This window comes from Mustelus asterias, chromosome 1 (assembly GCF_964213995.1).
Source record: "Mustelus asterias chromosome 1, sMusAst1.hap1.1, whole genome shotgun sequence".
NCBI lineage: Eukaryota > Metazoa > Chordata > Chondrichthyes > Carcharhiniformes > Triakidae > Mustelus > Mustelus asterias.
The window spans coordinates 139,005,938-139,021,803 of NC_135801.1; the positions used below are offsets into that span (position 1 = coordinate 139,005,938).

The following is a 15,866-nucleotide window of genomic DNA, read 5'->3' on the forward strand; positions in this document are numbered from 1 at the left end:
GAAGTACCCCTTGACCCCATCATGATGTGTGAGTAGACTGTTTGAGGGGCTAAATGGCCTCCTTCGGTGCTATAATTTCAATCACTGTATCAAGTCTGAGCCCAGGAAGTGGTTTAGAAATGTTGCTGCTGACTTCAGGACAATGTGTCCTTGACAACCAGCTCCCTGCTCATTGTGTGATTAATGATGTTCAGTGCCAGACAGTTTTTAATGTGTGAAGCGCAATTACAGATCAACTCTGACTGAGGTTTTCAGCTCAGAGTTATCACCTTAGTGTGGAACAGGCTCCAAACCAGAGTCCATGGTAGTGGCAACACTAGGGCCTGCTGACACGGACTGGAAGTCCGATTGCGTCTTTTGGTTGCAGGGTAATTTTTTCTATAGTTTTCAGTGTTATCATCTGTGGGTTATAGAAGTACTACTAATTACAGGTAAGATATTGGGATGTTGCAGCTATTACTTCCCAGATACATAGTGAGTTATACTAATAATAAAGAAAAATACCGCAGATGCTGGAAATCTGAAATAAAAACAAAGAGTGCTGGAAATGCTCAGCAGATCAGGCAGCATCTGTGGAGAAAAACATAGTTAAAGTTTCAGCTCAAGATGACTCTGTTTCTCACCAAAATTACTGCGAGACTTGCTGAGCATTTCCAGCATTTTATAGTATTATTGTTGCTATGAGGAAATCTGAATGTTACCAGATTTACTGTTCCTTGTGGATGCAACTTCTGTCCATTGCTAATAGTTTTTGGTGGAATCCCTTTGACCTTTGATTTTGTTTCTGTGAATCTCCCCCACCTTTGATTATCTCTCTTCCCTGACCCAAGTTTTTGTTCTTTGCCTAACCTCTCAGTGCTTGGATTGAAAACATTTGCAACGATACTCAGCTACAGAGGATTCAATCTGTATAAGGTTAATATAATAGCATTTGCGGAAATCACATGATTCAATGTCACATGATGGAAGATTATATGGGCAGGCAACATGTGATTGGATATTAGGTAATCAGCCATCATGTGGCCATGTGGTCAGGTGTCAAATGGTCAACCCTCTAAGAATGCCTCCAACCAGAGTTAGCAACCCTAGTCCAAGGTACTTCACAGAAGAAACTAGGTGCCAAGCCAAAGATGGAGAGAGTCGGAGGGATGACTAAACGCTTGGTCAAACAGGTGGGCTTCAAGAAGGATTGTAAAAAGGGAGAGGTGGAGGGAACGTACAAAAGGAATTCTGAAGTATAGGGTCTACACAGCTTAAGCTTTGGTCAACAATGGCAGAGCAAAGAAAGGGAGGGCACACAAGGCTATAGTCAGAGCACCGGTGAACTCTATGGAAGCGTATTTGAAAGAGGGGGTTACAGGGATAGGAAGGGCAAGATGTTGAATAGATTTTAATGATGGGAGAAAATGTTGAATTGGACTCATTCAAGGATCTGCAGTCAATGTAACTCAGTAAAGGCAGGAACGATGGGTGAGCAAGACTTGGTACATGATAGGTTACAGAACAAAGTTTTGGATGAGTGAATAATAGGGTATGGGAAGCCAGCCAGAAGAGCACTGGAATATTTGAGACTGGAGGAGACGAAAGGCGTGGGCGCCAGCAGTAGGTTGAGCTGAGACAGGGCAAAAGCATTCAATATTTGTGATGCGATCCCTTTGACTTAAAGTAATGCTGATTCAATCGGCTGAAACTTTTTAAGTTTATATTTAACTGGCCAATTAGAACTGTAGGTTAAACTTTTACTATAAGGCTAAATATTTGTTATATTGATCTAATAAATCTCCAGCATCACGAAAGGTATTGAAAGTTGCAGACTAATAGCCAAATGCAACATTACAATTCTAGATCATTGATGATAGATTGGGAATTAACAGGGACTGAAGCTGAATAATCTGCTGCTAGTCTCAGCCTAAATATAACAAATAAAGCTCCCCTGCACAGAACTAAAGCTTCAAATATACAAAGTGCACTTGAAATTTACTTGAACAAAAAATACTTGCCGCTTCAGCCACACAAATTAACTACAAAACCGGAGCAATCATAGATATACTTCATAAAATATGAGCAAACACTGTTGCTTATTGTGCATTTAACCTAAATATGAAGCCAACATGTTAAAGAATGAGCAGCTTGGCTGTGATGAAATGGTGTCAGAGCTGAACTTTGATTGCAATACAGTTATAGCCACCTTCTTAAATAAAGTTCAAAAAGAACTGAGGCAGCTGCTGTATAGCTTTTTAAATTTCTGATGCAGAAGAAAGTTTGATCTCACAGAATTTTAACTGCTGAATAAAGACTGATGAGCAGCAGATCATGCATGTACTGAAGTACAGAGGTGTGGTAATATGCGCACGGAGAGCTTTGTTTCCCAGTTCCAACTGTGGGTGAACACTGTGCGTAAGTGTGAACACATTTCTTACTCTTCACTTTGAAATGCTCCTACTCTGTTTTTCATTTGGGGTGGGGGACCTTATTTCAGTAGACAATGTCAGACTTGACAACAGAATCATATTGCAAACTTTCTATCCGAAGATTAGTGCAATTTCAGAAGACTTACAATACTGAAAATGCAACTGGTAGAGATATCACAATGAGTCAACTGGATAAGAATATCTTGAAAGTAGTTTGAGAAATATGTCACAATAAACTACCTGCACATGATACTGAAATATATTCAGGAGACAATGGCATAATGGTAATGTCACTGAACTAATAATCCAGAGGTCCATTCTAATGCTGTGGGGACGTGGGTTCAAATCCCACCATGGTAGATGGTGGAATTTAATTCAATAAACCTGAAAGTTGGTCTCAGTAACAGTGAACATAAACTCTCATCAATTGTTGTAAAATCCCACCTGGTTCATTAATGTTCTTTCGGGAAGGAAATCTGCCATCCTTACCTGCTCTGGCCTACCTGTGATTTGAAATCCACAGAAATGAGTTTGACTCTTATCTAACCTCGGAAATAGCATACCAAGCGCAATTAGGGATGGGCAACAAATGCTGGCCTTGCCAGCGGTGTATGTCCACATCCATGGAAAGAATACGCGAGCAATTGGGACTAACTTAATGGTAAAAACTGGGTGGCATGGAAAAGTTGGGCCGAAGGGTCTGCTTCCATGCTGTAAACCTTTATGATTCTATAAAAAGAATATTCACTGGTCACTTTTCCAACTCTCATACCAAGCTTATTTGTCTCTATTTGATAGACTGCTGTACTCACTTGTGTATTTTGAAGCCAGTGTCACAGCAGAGAAGGATGCACTTTTATTTGTGAGTACTCTGAAATTATGCACAATTGGATGGCAAAAAAATTCACTGCTCCGAGCAATGCTTTAGTACATCATTAAAATGTGTGGAGGGAATCTACAAGTTTGGTCTCTTACCTCTTTACCACCCATAGCTTCAAACATCTTTTCCAGCTGAACTCTCAGTTGTTGTACATTATTCATCAGAATGCAAGGCTGGTGGAGGAAATGTAAAATTGCTCAATTAAAATGACTCAGGTTCTTTTTTTTTCAGTCAAATCTGCATTCAGTTTTATGTAACAGCATATAAGACAGCTATATTCAGTTTCAGTTACAAGAAAAAAACTGCAGAGATCTTGAAGGCTTGTCAGGCTGAAGCGGCTGCATAGATAGGGAAGGGTGAGGCCATGGAGCGTTTTCAAAAACAGGGATGAGGAATTTAAAATTAAGGTGTTGTCAGAGTGGCAGCCAGTCATGGTGTAGCTATAGGTATGTAAAGAGAAAAACATTGACAAAAACAAATGTTGGCCCCTTGCAGTCAGAAACCAGAGAATTCATAATGGGGAATAAAGAAATGACCGAGAAATTAAATTCATACTTTGCTTCAGTCTTCACTAAGGAAGACATGAATAGTCTACCAGAAGTTCTGAGAGAAACAAGTTTTAGTGAGGAGCTGAAGGAAATCAGCATTAGTAGAGAAATGGTTTTGGGGAAATTGATGGGATTGAAGGTGGATAAATCTCCAGGTCCTGATAATCTTCATCCAAAGTCCTCAAGGAAGTGACCCTGGAAATAGTAGATCAATTGGTGATAATTTTCCAAAATTCTATGGACTCTGGACTGGTTCCTACAGATTGGAGGGTAGCTAATGTAAGCCCGCTATTCAAAAAGGGAGATAGAGAGAGAACAAGGAACTATAGACCAGTGAGCCTAGGTCAGTACTGGGGAAGTTGATGGAATCCATTATCAAGGATTTCATAATTCAGCATTTGGTTTGCAGTGATATAATCAGACAAAGTCAGCATGGGTTTACAAAAGGGAAATCATGCTTGATGAATCTATTGGAATTCATTGAGGAGGTAACTGGTAGAGTTGACCGAGGAGAACCAGTGGATGTGGTTTATTTAGACTTTCAGAAGGCTTTCGACAAGGTCTCGCATAACAGTCTATTATGTAAAGTTAAAGCACATGGGATTGCAGGTAATGTCTTGAGATGGATAGAAAGCTGATTAGCAGATAGGAAGCAGAGTTGACATTAATGTGTCTTTTTCTGATTGGCATTCAGTGACTAGTGGGGCTCCGCAGGAATCTGTGCTAGGACCCCAACTGTTCACATTATATGTTAATGATTTGGAAGAGGGAACTGAATGTATTCTCTCCAAATTTGCAGATGATACAAAGTTGGGTGGGAGGGTGAGCTGTGAGGAGAATGCAGAGATGCTTCAGCGTGATTTGGACAGGCTGAGTGTGTGGCATATGCATGGCAGATGCAGTTTAATGTGGATAAATGTGAGGTTATCCACTTTGATAGCAATAATAGGAAGACAGATTATTACTTGAACGGGTGTAAATTGAGAGAGGTGGGTACTCAGCGAGACTTTGGTGTTCTTGTGCATCAGTTGCTGCAAGTAAGCGTGCAGGTACAGCAGGCAGTAAAGAAGGCAAATGGTATGTTGGCCTTCATAGCAAGAGGATTTGGGTGTAGGGATAGGGATGTTTTGCTGCAATTGGTCATGCCACACCTGAAGTATTATGTACAGTTTGGTATCCTTATCTGAAGAAGGATGTCCTTGTTATAGAGGGAATACAGTGAAGGTTTACCAGGTTCATCCCTGGGATGGCAGGTCTATCACATAAGGAGAGACTAAGTCGGTTAGGATTACATTCACTGGGATTTAGAAGAGTGAGGGGAATCTCAAAGAAACTTATAAAATTCTAACAGGGTTAGACTGGGCAGATTCAGAAAGAATGTTCCCAATGGTGGGGGATTCCAGAACTAGGGGTCATAGTTTGAGGATAAGGGGTGCATCTTTTAGAACTGAGGTGAGGAGAAATTTCTTCACCCAGAGGGTGGTGAACATGTGGAATTCACTATGGCAGAATGCAGTTGAGGCCAAAACATTGTCTGTTTTCAAGAAGAAATTAGATATAGCTCTAGGAGCTAAAGGGATCAAGGGATATGGGGGAAGGGGGAGATCAGGATATTGAATTTGATGATTAGCCATGATCAAAATTAATGGCAGAGTAAGCTCGAAGGGCCAAATGGCCTACACCTGCTTCTGTTGTTGTTGTTTATTTATTTGTCACAAGTAAGGCTTATATTAACACTGCAATGAAGTTACTGTAAAATTCCCCTAATTGCCACATTTCGGCACCTGTTCGGGTCAATGCACCTAACCCAGCACGTCTTTCAGACTGTGGCAGGAAACCGGAGCACCCGAAGGAAACCCACAGACATGGGGAGAACGTGCAAACTCCACACAGACAGTGACCTAGCCGGGAATTCAGGTCTCTGGCACTGAGAGACAGCACTGCTAACCACTGTGCAACGTGTCGCCCCACAGTTTGTGTTTCAATGGTTAGGAGGCCCAGGGCTGATGGCTAAATGAAATTTGGAGTCAGTTAATATACGGGCATCAGAATTTAGGATGAGCACAGGCTTATATAAATGGGAGGCTGGCCAGGAAAACATTGGAGTCAAATTTACAGATGAAAAGGTATGGGTGAAGATTTCAACAGCAGTAAGCTAAAGGTAGATCAGAGTTGAGCGATGTTATAAAATCTTAGTGATTATGTCAATGTGTGGTTGGATATTCAACAAGAACTCTCTCAACACCAACATTTTGAAAGATCTTGCTCAGCGCAAAGACAGTTACTGGGGTGGGAATCATTGCACAGAAAACAGAGTTTGCATCGGACCAAAGACAATGGCCTAATCTTCCCAGGAAGTGACTGGGAAATTAAGTGATGAACGGACAATTTTAAGAAGATATTAGCAGATTAGGAAGAATTATTGCTGGATCAAATTCGTGCAGAGAAATATGATGTGATACAGTTCGGGAAGGATAAAGACTTGAACAACACATTAAATGGTGAATCAATACAGAATTCTATAAAAATAAGAGGTCATTTATAAAATTATAAACATGCAATCTTGGGTTTTATAATTAGGAGCTGTAAAAATATAGTTAAATCTAAAATGATATGTAGCAAGAGTTAGAATTAAGAAAAATATACTAACTAATGTCTCCTTAGAACAGTAGGACTTGAAGTTCTTCAAAAGAATATCTGCATACTGTAGCAGCACTTTGCTTATGGTCTGCCAAAGAGAAAGAAAACACACTATGAACTCAATTCCTTCTCACTGTTCATGCATAAGACACAACATATAAATGACTACTAGCAATAAACAGAGATGGTACAATTCTAAATAAGAGTTTATTATTTTTCACCTTACAAGGATAAAATTGCAAGATAAAGTTTATCAGAAAGAATTATCTAGCACTTGTCATGCGTATTCAGAAAATGTCATTGCGTTTCACGATTTATAGACACTAAGCATTATCAAATAGCATAATTTTGAAGTATATCCAGCATGAACTTGCAGCACATTCAGAGACATTAGGAAAACTAATCAATTATTCTTTTAAAAAGAAAATAAAGGCAAACAAGTAAGTCCAGATTTTAGCTCCCTGGCTGGAGTTGTGCAGTCAGAGCCATGAGGTGAACATGAAGCCATCCAGTCTTCCAGAGCAAGAGGCCAAGGGCATTCTAACTCCCAGGCCTCATCTGTAACGGCCTGCCAATATTCTACCAGAAACTGTCGGAAATGATGATGGTTTTCAAACAGTGGAGGACCTGAAGGGATGGTTCCTGGATTGCCAGGTGAGCGGTTGGAAGAGGGGTTCAATCATACTGGGGGAGGGAAATCCTCATGCATTCCTCATGGGGTGAGGGAGGACAAGAGGAGTATGCTTGCCTCGTGCCTTGTGAAGAAACGTTTTTGAAAAAAATCAATCTAGCTTTCGGGATCTTCTCTGGCTTTCGGGATCTTCTCTGGCTCTGTTCATTTTTCCCAAAAGCCACAATTGTTTCTCCACATAGACACACAGTCACAAAGCATCAGTGGGATCTTTGGCTTACTAGTAAGCACCCCATGATGATATCTTTAAGCTACATCAGTTCAACAGTATCAGCATGTCTAAACTGAAATTCTGCTGAATGCAAAAAAGCTTCTTTCATCCTCCAGGACACAGAAAGTGATGGGTTCTGGGCACTAAAAAATTCTCAGACAACTTTCCATAGTCGCTCTCCTTCACCATAATAACTACCGATAAGAACACTTTTCTCACTGTGCACTTTTTAGCTTCCCTCAATTCACATTTTGAAACATGTACTAATAATAACAAAACACACGAGGAGCCACCCCAAAGGTAACATTTTTAGTCCATTTTTTCAGTTGGAATGTTGAAAAAAATATTTTTACCTTTGCAAATCTCCTCATGTAATGAGCAACAATCAAGGGATCAGGACACTCGAGTTTCTTGATAATCTCAAAGCTCTGATTTAATTGCGTGAACACATCCACCACTGAGCAGGAGAATAAAGCGTGCTCAGATGTTTGCTGGAACTAATGCACAACATATAAATTCAGTTTAGAAATCAAAGCATTTACAGCATAGCTACAGAAATAAAGTTAAGTTTTCTAACCCCAAATTACACGGTTTTTGCTTGGATGCTTTAAGATTTTAAACTCGACAACCTTGCCGTCAAATCCTAAGCTTGACAAAAAGAGCCTCCCGAGATTGTTTTTTTTTAGGTTGCGAACAGCTTAAAGACTTCCACCAGACCCTGCCATTCCCCTGTTCCCAAGTGGGTAAAACTCCATGGTTAATATGAACATGCAAATTAGGAGCTGGAGTAAGCCATTCGGCCCCTTGAGCATGCTCTGTCCTTTAATCAGATCATGCCTCAAATCCACATTCCGCCAACTCCTGATAACATTTGAATCCCTTGTTGGTCAAGAATCTATCGACCCTGGCCTTAAAAATATTAATTAACCCTGCCTCCACCACTCTCTGGAGAAGGGAGTTCCAAAGATTCACAACGTTCAGATGGAGGTGGAAGGTCAGATGAGCTCAAGGTGGTATCCTGCTGATGAGTCTAAGTTCTGTGTCCCATCCCTATAATGCGCCAAACAAACAGTTGGGATGGAAAGGTAGAAGACATTTTCAAATTCAAAAAACTGAGACAAATATCAGAAAAGTGTACTTGAGGGTTCTTTGATGAGATTCCTCATCAAATACTTAACTCTCCATTTCCAAATATGAGGAATTAAAAAATACATAACTTCTGGATACATACCCCATCCTTTTTATCTCTCTCAAGGGCTCCATGCAGGAATTCCAAGGAAACTTCCTCATTCTCATCCAGCCACTGCATTGCAAATTGTTCAAACCACCTAAATTATGTAAGATTTGATATCGTCATCAAGATGCAAATAAACTTCTAATAAAGTCATAAGTCAGAGTTAGAATTTTTTTGAAGGCATGTATTACTAATTCAGATTTAATATACAGATATAAGGGATAATTTTCCAGCCTCGCCCTGCCTGGTGCAGATCGCGCCCGGAAAATAGCGAGCAGGCCTAAAAATTGGTTTTGCGCCTGACGCCAAATTGTTTCCAATCATCCTGGTCCTTTTCTAATGGTGCAAATTGGATCGCACCCAGAAAGGGCACGAGGTCGATTAGCATATTTAAAGTAGTATTTAAATATGCAAAGTCCGTTCGATGCCAGATTCTCCCAGCTTCCTGGATCTTCTGAATTTGGACGCAATGCAAGCCTGGCAAAAAATCATGATTGATTCCCACCAACGGAGACCAGGTGTGATGGCCATGCTGGGGGAGCCCGGAGGCCGTTGAAGCCCTGAGGTGGTTGGGGACATGGCTGGGTGATACCCATCTGGCATCCTGGCAGTGCCCACCTGGCACACTGGCAGTGTCAGTTGGGCAATGCCAAGGGGTGGACCTAAGTGGGGGGGGGGGGGGGGTTGGAGCCTGAATGGGAGCTCTGATGTTGGAGCCTGAACGAGTGTGAAATTGGGAAAAATTCACACTTTAAAAAAAAAATCTTAAAAATCGAATTTCAACTCTCTTAGTCAAAAAATTCTTGCCAAACTTGGATTCCACCAATAGGGGGAAAGGGTGGGGCCTAGCTCACCCAAAAGCCAGCTGACAGCAGCAGAGGTTGCAATTGCGCATGTGCAGATTTCTGTGCTCTGAGAGCACAAAATCCTGTCACTGACTCTCCAAACTATAGCCGGCCTTCTGGCTGATCACCCACCCCGCCGCTACCGTGGGGCCTCACGTCCGATCCCACCCTCCCCCAATTGCTGTTGCAGAATGGCAGCAGTCCCTCCTCCCCATTGATCGCTGTTGCAGAGTGCACAGCTGTCTCACTCCCTGCACCAACGAATGGTTCCGCCCATGGTCTGGCCCTGTCTCTGGTGCCCAGTGGCAGACTGGCAGAGCCAGGGAGCCAAGTGGGCAGTGCCAGGTTGCCAGGCATTTTAAATAACATTTAAATATTATAATCAGTCTCGCGCCCTTTTCGGGTGTGAGGCTGTTCTTACCAGATATCCAGTGCCGGTAAGATCATGAGTGGTGAAAAATCGGGTGCGAACCTGATTTCTTGACTCTCTTGCAATCTTACTGGCTCGCTTCGCCATTGGCCAGTGGCGCAATGGTAAGATCACCTCCTTAGTTTTTTTTTGCAAAATTGTGGCCACATATTTCTGTTATATATTATAAAGCCTTAAATTAATGTCAGTGGAGGTTGTTTCAACCCATCTCTTAGGTGATCACCTGTTAACGAGTATGATTGGCCACCTAAGAAACTTCGTGTTACTGGTCATGGGTTCTGTGGGTCCTTGCATGGCTGATGAACCCGATCGTAGAGGCGCATCTTTGACAGCACGCTTGGCAAGTTTTTCTGGGATTGGGTTCGGTCCTTGGATTCTAGATCATTCTCAGGCTCCTTTTCCAGGCCCCCTTTAGCTATCAAGTGTCCTTGGAGAATTGTGTGCCTTCAATCAGGAAGTTCAGTCGTACTGAAGATTTCTGCTCCAGCAATATGATGAAAGGTATTATTGACAGTGCTATCAATCAGCACTTACACAGCAATAACCTGCTCAGTGAAGCTCAGTTTGGGTTCCACCAGGGCCACTTGGCTCCTGACTTCATTACAATCTTAGCCCAAACATGGATGAAAGATCTGAACTCCAGAGGTGAAGTGAGGTGAGAGTGACTGCCCTTGACATCAAGGCAGCATTTGACTGAGCCTGTCATCAAGGAGTCCTAGCAAAATTGGAGTCAATGGGAATCAGGGTAAACCCTCTGCTGTTTGGAGTCATAATTGGCACAAAGGAAGATGGTTTTGATGGTTGGAGGTCAATCTCAGTCCAAGGATATTGCTGCACAAGTTCCTCAAGATAGTGTCCTAGGTCCAACCACTTCTAGCTACTTCACCAATGACCTTCCCTCAAACGTAAGGTCAGAAGTGAGGAAGTGCACAGATGACTGCGTAATGTTCAGCACCATTCGTGACTCCTCAGATCCTGAAGCAGTCCATGTCCAGGTGCAGGAAGATCTAGACCATATCCAGACTTGGGCTGAAAAGTGACAAGTAACATTCATACCATACAAGTGCCAGGAAATGACCATCTCTAATAAAAGAGAATCTAATCATTCAACCTTGACATTCAATGGCATTACCATTGCTGAATCTTCCACTATTAACATCCTGGGGATTAGCCATTGACCAGATGCAAAACTGGACTAGCCATATTAATACTGTGGCTACCAGAGCAGGTGAGAGATGAGGAATCCTGTGGTAAGTAATTCACCTCCTGACTCCCCAAAGCCTGTCCACTATTTACAAGGCACAGGAATGTGATGGAATACTCTCCACTTGCCTGGATGAATCCAGCTCCAACATCAATCAAGAAGCTCAACATCATCCAGGACAAAGCAGCTCACTTGATTGGCACCCCATCCACAAACATTTACTTTTCCACCATCGATGCACAGTGGCAGCAGTGTGTACCATCTACAAGATGCACTATAGGAACTCACCATCACCTGGACTCTTAAATGCCCTCTGAAATGGTCTAGCAGGCCACTCAGTTCAAGGGCAGTTAGGGAGTGGCAAAAATGCTGCCCAACAAATGTATTAAGAAAAGTAACTCACCGTCCTGACTTGGAATACATCGCCGTCCCTTCACTGTCAGCAGGAAAATACTCGATCTTCCTCCTAACAGCACTGTAAATTTACCTTCACCACATGGACTTCAGCAGTTAAAGAAGGCAACTCACCACCATCTTCTCAAAGGCAATTTATGATGGGCAATAAATGCTGGCCTTACCAATGCCACCCACATCTCATGAAATGATTTTTAAAAAACTACAGAGGGGCTTAATGGCTCCAAATACTGTTATTTATTTTTTGCAAATCCGAAAACACAGGCAGAATGAAGCCAAACAAAAGAATTTTACCTTTTATGAAAATCAATGAACATGAAAACTAATAACTAATAACCTTAAATAGTCAAGACATCAAATGTGCAATCAACAAAAGTTACTTATTCTCTAAATCGGACTTTTTAACTCACATTTCCTTCTACACCCATTTGACTTGCACCAACAAAACTCAAGTCAGATACTTATCACAAATTAGAAGATTAATCACTTGGTCTGAGTATTACTTCAAAGATATAAGGGTTCAGATTTCTTGGGCCTTTTACTGCAGGTATGATTTTCCCTCCAAAGTTCCCCTAACTATCCTACAGTTTTATGCTGCCAGTTCAACATAGACATCGCTAATGTCTTCAGAACTCTCCTGGTTCCAATTACTTAGCTATTACGTCCTTTAGTTAACACAATTTTTAATCTCTTTTTGCCAGCACTCAGAATGTCAATTGAATTATGCTGGAAGAAAATGTTCCCTGCTCAGCAGTCAGTTCGTTTTAAACTCAAAGAACCTGCTTGACTGACACACGCGCTGACACACACACACGCCCCCCACACACACATGCACACCCCCCCCACACACACACACGCGCACACCCCCCCCACACACACGCGCACACCCCCCCCACACACACACACACCCCCCTCACACACGCACACCCCCCTCACACACACACGCACACCCCCCCCCCCACACACACACGCATACCTCCCCCACCCTCCCCCCCAATATATTAACTTCTATGTTTCTTTTTCTATTGTAAATCTGCCAGGCAACTTGGTCCCTTGATCAGACACTGGAAGCAATGTGCTGTACCAGAAATTATCTCCCCAACATAACATATATGCATTTCTCCAAAAGCACTTGGCCATCACAATACTCACGCTGGATATTCAGGTACAGTCCCTTTGATAGCAGGAAGATCTTGGACATATTCATTATATAGCCATTTTACTTTAAAGTGCAAATTCATGTAGTCTGCACTTTTACAGAGCCTGTGCTTCTCATGTTCTGAAGAATGAGACCATAACAATGGAATTAATAATACATGAGTGACAAATATATTGTCCCTTAACATTATACAGCAACAAGATCAAGGTACAGTTTGTTTTTTCATTATAGCGAAACACATGGGGGTGATTCTCCCATGCTGTTTAGCAGTGCGGTGGGACATGAGACTCAAGCAGCGGCTGTGTAGCGGCATTCCCGCATTGGTGCCACAGTCTCCACAAGTGTCCGACCACCGGATTTCCGGCGCCATCAGCTCGGCACCAGAAATCGGCACAGAAGTGTATACTGTATTCAAATAAGGATTTAAGTCTCATTAGTGAGCCCGGCACTGAAGTCTCCGGGCCTGCTAGAGTCTTCCCCCACTGCCAGGAGTGTTTCACTCCAGCGGGGTCTACAGTAGCCCCCCACTTGTGGGGAGCTGGCGGCCAAACCCCGCTGGAGTGAAGGGCATGGAGGCCCCCCAGGAGGTTGGGAGTAAAGGGGGGTTCCCCTGGGCATTGCCAGCTTGGCAGTGTCAGCCTGGTCCCCTGGCACTTCCCAAGGGGCAAAGTGGCAATGCCAAAGGGCACCTTGGTAGAGCCCACCGGGCATCGAACAGTGCAAGGGATGGGGCCTAATGGGGCAGGATCTAATGAGGAGGTGGAGGGTTCCTCTGCCACTCTGCACTCGGGCTTGTGACAGAGGGAGGCCAGTGATTGGGACTAGCCATCGGGCTGGGGGTGAGGGGGAACAGTCAAGGCTCCGGGGGGGGTGGGGGGGGGGGGTGGGGGGGTGGCGGCGGAGGATCAAGGCTGGGGTGGGGGGGTAGGGCTGGCCAGCGATCGGGAGGCCGGCAGTACAGGGATAGTGCGCATGTGCCGATCGCCCCGCTATGACAGTTCAGCGCATGCAGTGGACCGCACAGCGTGATGCTGTCAGCTTCTCTGGTGGGAATAGCCCTGCCCACTGAGATTCATGCGAGTGCACTCTGCAGTGCACAGAGTGGGAGATTCATTTTGAAAATCCTGCTGAAAAAAACAGCAGGATTTACTCCAGATTTTACGCAAATTCGACACTTGGGAGAAGTGGGAGAATCCCACCCAATGCTATCTGTGCATCACATTGTTCAATGACAAGACCACGACAGAATGATGACACATCAGTATTGGGTTCATTTAAAACACTTGAAGGCAAATACCATATCTCCATTCATTGCATTTTATAAAGATCAATTAGCATAATAACATCAGCAACTTGTCGCGAGGGACCACAGCAGCAATTATGAAATGTTATACAGAAGAATAATTTTCCAGTGAAGAGTACTGGAAATGTTTTCTTTGTTTATTTTCATTAATTCTGAAAAAAATAGCATTTACTCTATCATGTGGAACATTCATGCAAAAATGGCCCAAACTATGTGCGTAATTCATTAAACCCAGGAAATTGACTTTTGTAGTAAACATGTCAAACACATTACAACAGCAGAACTTAAGTAATGAATTATATTTATCCAATTATACAGCCATACTTTCAACAGATGCCTTTAAAAACAGTTCTTCTCATTGGAGTTAGCTTTTTCTTTTATGGGATGTGGCCCGTCCTTAATTGCCCTTGAACTGTGTGGCTTCCTCGGGCCATTTCAGAGGGCATTTAAGAATCAACCACTTTGCTGTAGATCTGGATTCATATATAGGCCAAGCCAGGTGAGGACAGCAAATTTCTTTCCCGAAAGGACATTAGTGAACCAGATGGTTTTTATAACAATTGACACTGGTTTCTTGGTCATTTTTAAATTCCAATCATTTGCCATGTTGGGATTTGAACCTGAGTCTCCAGACCATTACCTTGGGTCTCAGGATTACTAGTCCAGTGACAATGCCACTGCATTACTGTTGTCTCGCGTCCTAAGATCATTGCACTGCTGTCATCATTAAGGGGCATTGGTGAACCAAGTGCTATTTTACAACAACGATAGTTTTGTGGTCACCATTACTCAGACTACTTTCTAGTCCAGATTTATTAATTGAATTTGAATTCCACCAGCCAAATGGTGGGATATGAATCTGTATCCCTGGAGAAATAGTCTGGGTCTCCAGATTACAAGTCCAATGATTTTATTACTAATTCACCACTTTCCCTCACTGTTTATTCTTAGCCCCCTCCTCTTGATGATGCCATCCAAAGGCAGATTCCATATGCAGCTGCAGCTTTCTCTTGACTTCCCCCTCCACACTGCTTGTCTAAAAACCAATCCAGTCTCTCCAGTTAAATATTAAAAAGACTAAACAAGCCATCTTCAGCTCTCGCCCCAAACTTTGCATTCTCACCACCAATTCCATCCTCTTTTACAGTTGTTCTATATGACTCAGAATGGAGCTTCTGACCCCAGCACCTCTCCATTATAAAGCATGTCAAAGTTATGCTGTCCATCGCTTTTCACCTCAGCCTAGCACCAGATCTGATTATTCCAGGGAAGGCAGCACATAGTGGCATTGTTGATGGACTAGTAATCCACAGACTCAACCTCTGGGGACCTGGGTTCAAATCCCACCATGAAATTTGAATCCAATAAAAGCTAGGATTAAAAGTCTAATGATGACCTTTACATTATTGTCGATTGTCATAAAAACCCATCAGGAAATCTGACATCCTTACCTGGTTTCCAAATCCACACAACTGTGGTTGACTTTTAACTGCCCTCTAAAATGATCCAAGAAGTTACTCAGTTCAAGGGCAATTAGGGTTAGGCAATAAATGCTGGCTCAGGCAGCAATGGCCACATCCAATGAACTAAAAAGAAATTCCACCAATCTCCTAGCTGACCTCCCATCTTCATCCACCATCCAAAACTTTTAACTTGTATAAAACCAGTGCTCATTGACTGACATTGTCCTGTGGCCTCGGGATGCTGCTCTACGTTAAAGGCACCACAAAACTGTGAAGTTTTGTTGAACAAAAAAATATTCTGCACACAGTGTTGCAATCAAGATTCCCCAGTGCATTTATTTGGCTCAATGAGCTGATTTGTGCAGCTTTCTGTGAGTTACTTTTATGAAAATGTATCTTTGGCAAACTGTATGCTGAATCAGAACATGCAATT

General features: G+C 42.7%; 1 protein-coding gene across 5 annotated transcripts in view; it reads right to left on the reverse strand.

Moving 5' to 3' along the window:
• The window catches only part of unc13bb (unc-13 homolog Bb (C. elegans)), a 565,742-nt gene that overhangs the window by 67,220 nt on the left and 482,656 nt on the right, over positions 1 to 15,866 (reverse strand). For all 5 annotated transcript variants that reach the window (XM_078219471.1, XM_078219470.1, XM_078219469.1 and 2 more), the window contains 5 exons: positions 12,661 to 12,787; positions 8,613 to 8,709; positions 7,735 to 7,878; positions 6,490 to 6,567; positions 3,387 to 3,464 (listed from right to left, as the gene is read on the reverse strand). In XM_078219471.1, coding sequence (XP_078075597.1) covers positions 3,387 to 3,464; positions 6,490 to 6,567; positions 7,735 to 7,878; positions 8,613 to 8,709; positions 12,661 to 12,787 — 524 coding nt within the window. The remainder of the gene's footprint in view (positions 1 to 3,386; positions 3,465 to 6,489; positions 6,568 to 7,734; positions 7,879 to 8,612; positions 8,710 to 12,660; positions 12,788 to 15,866) is intronic.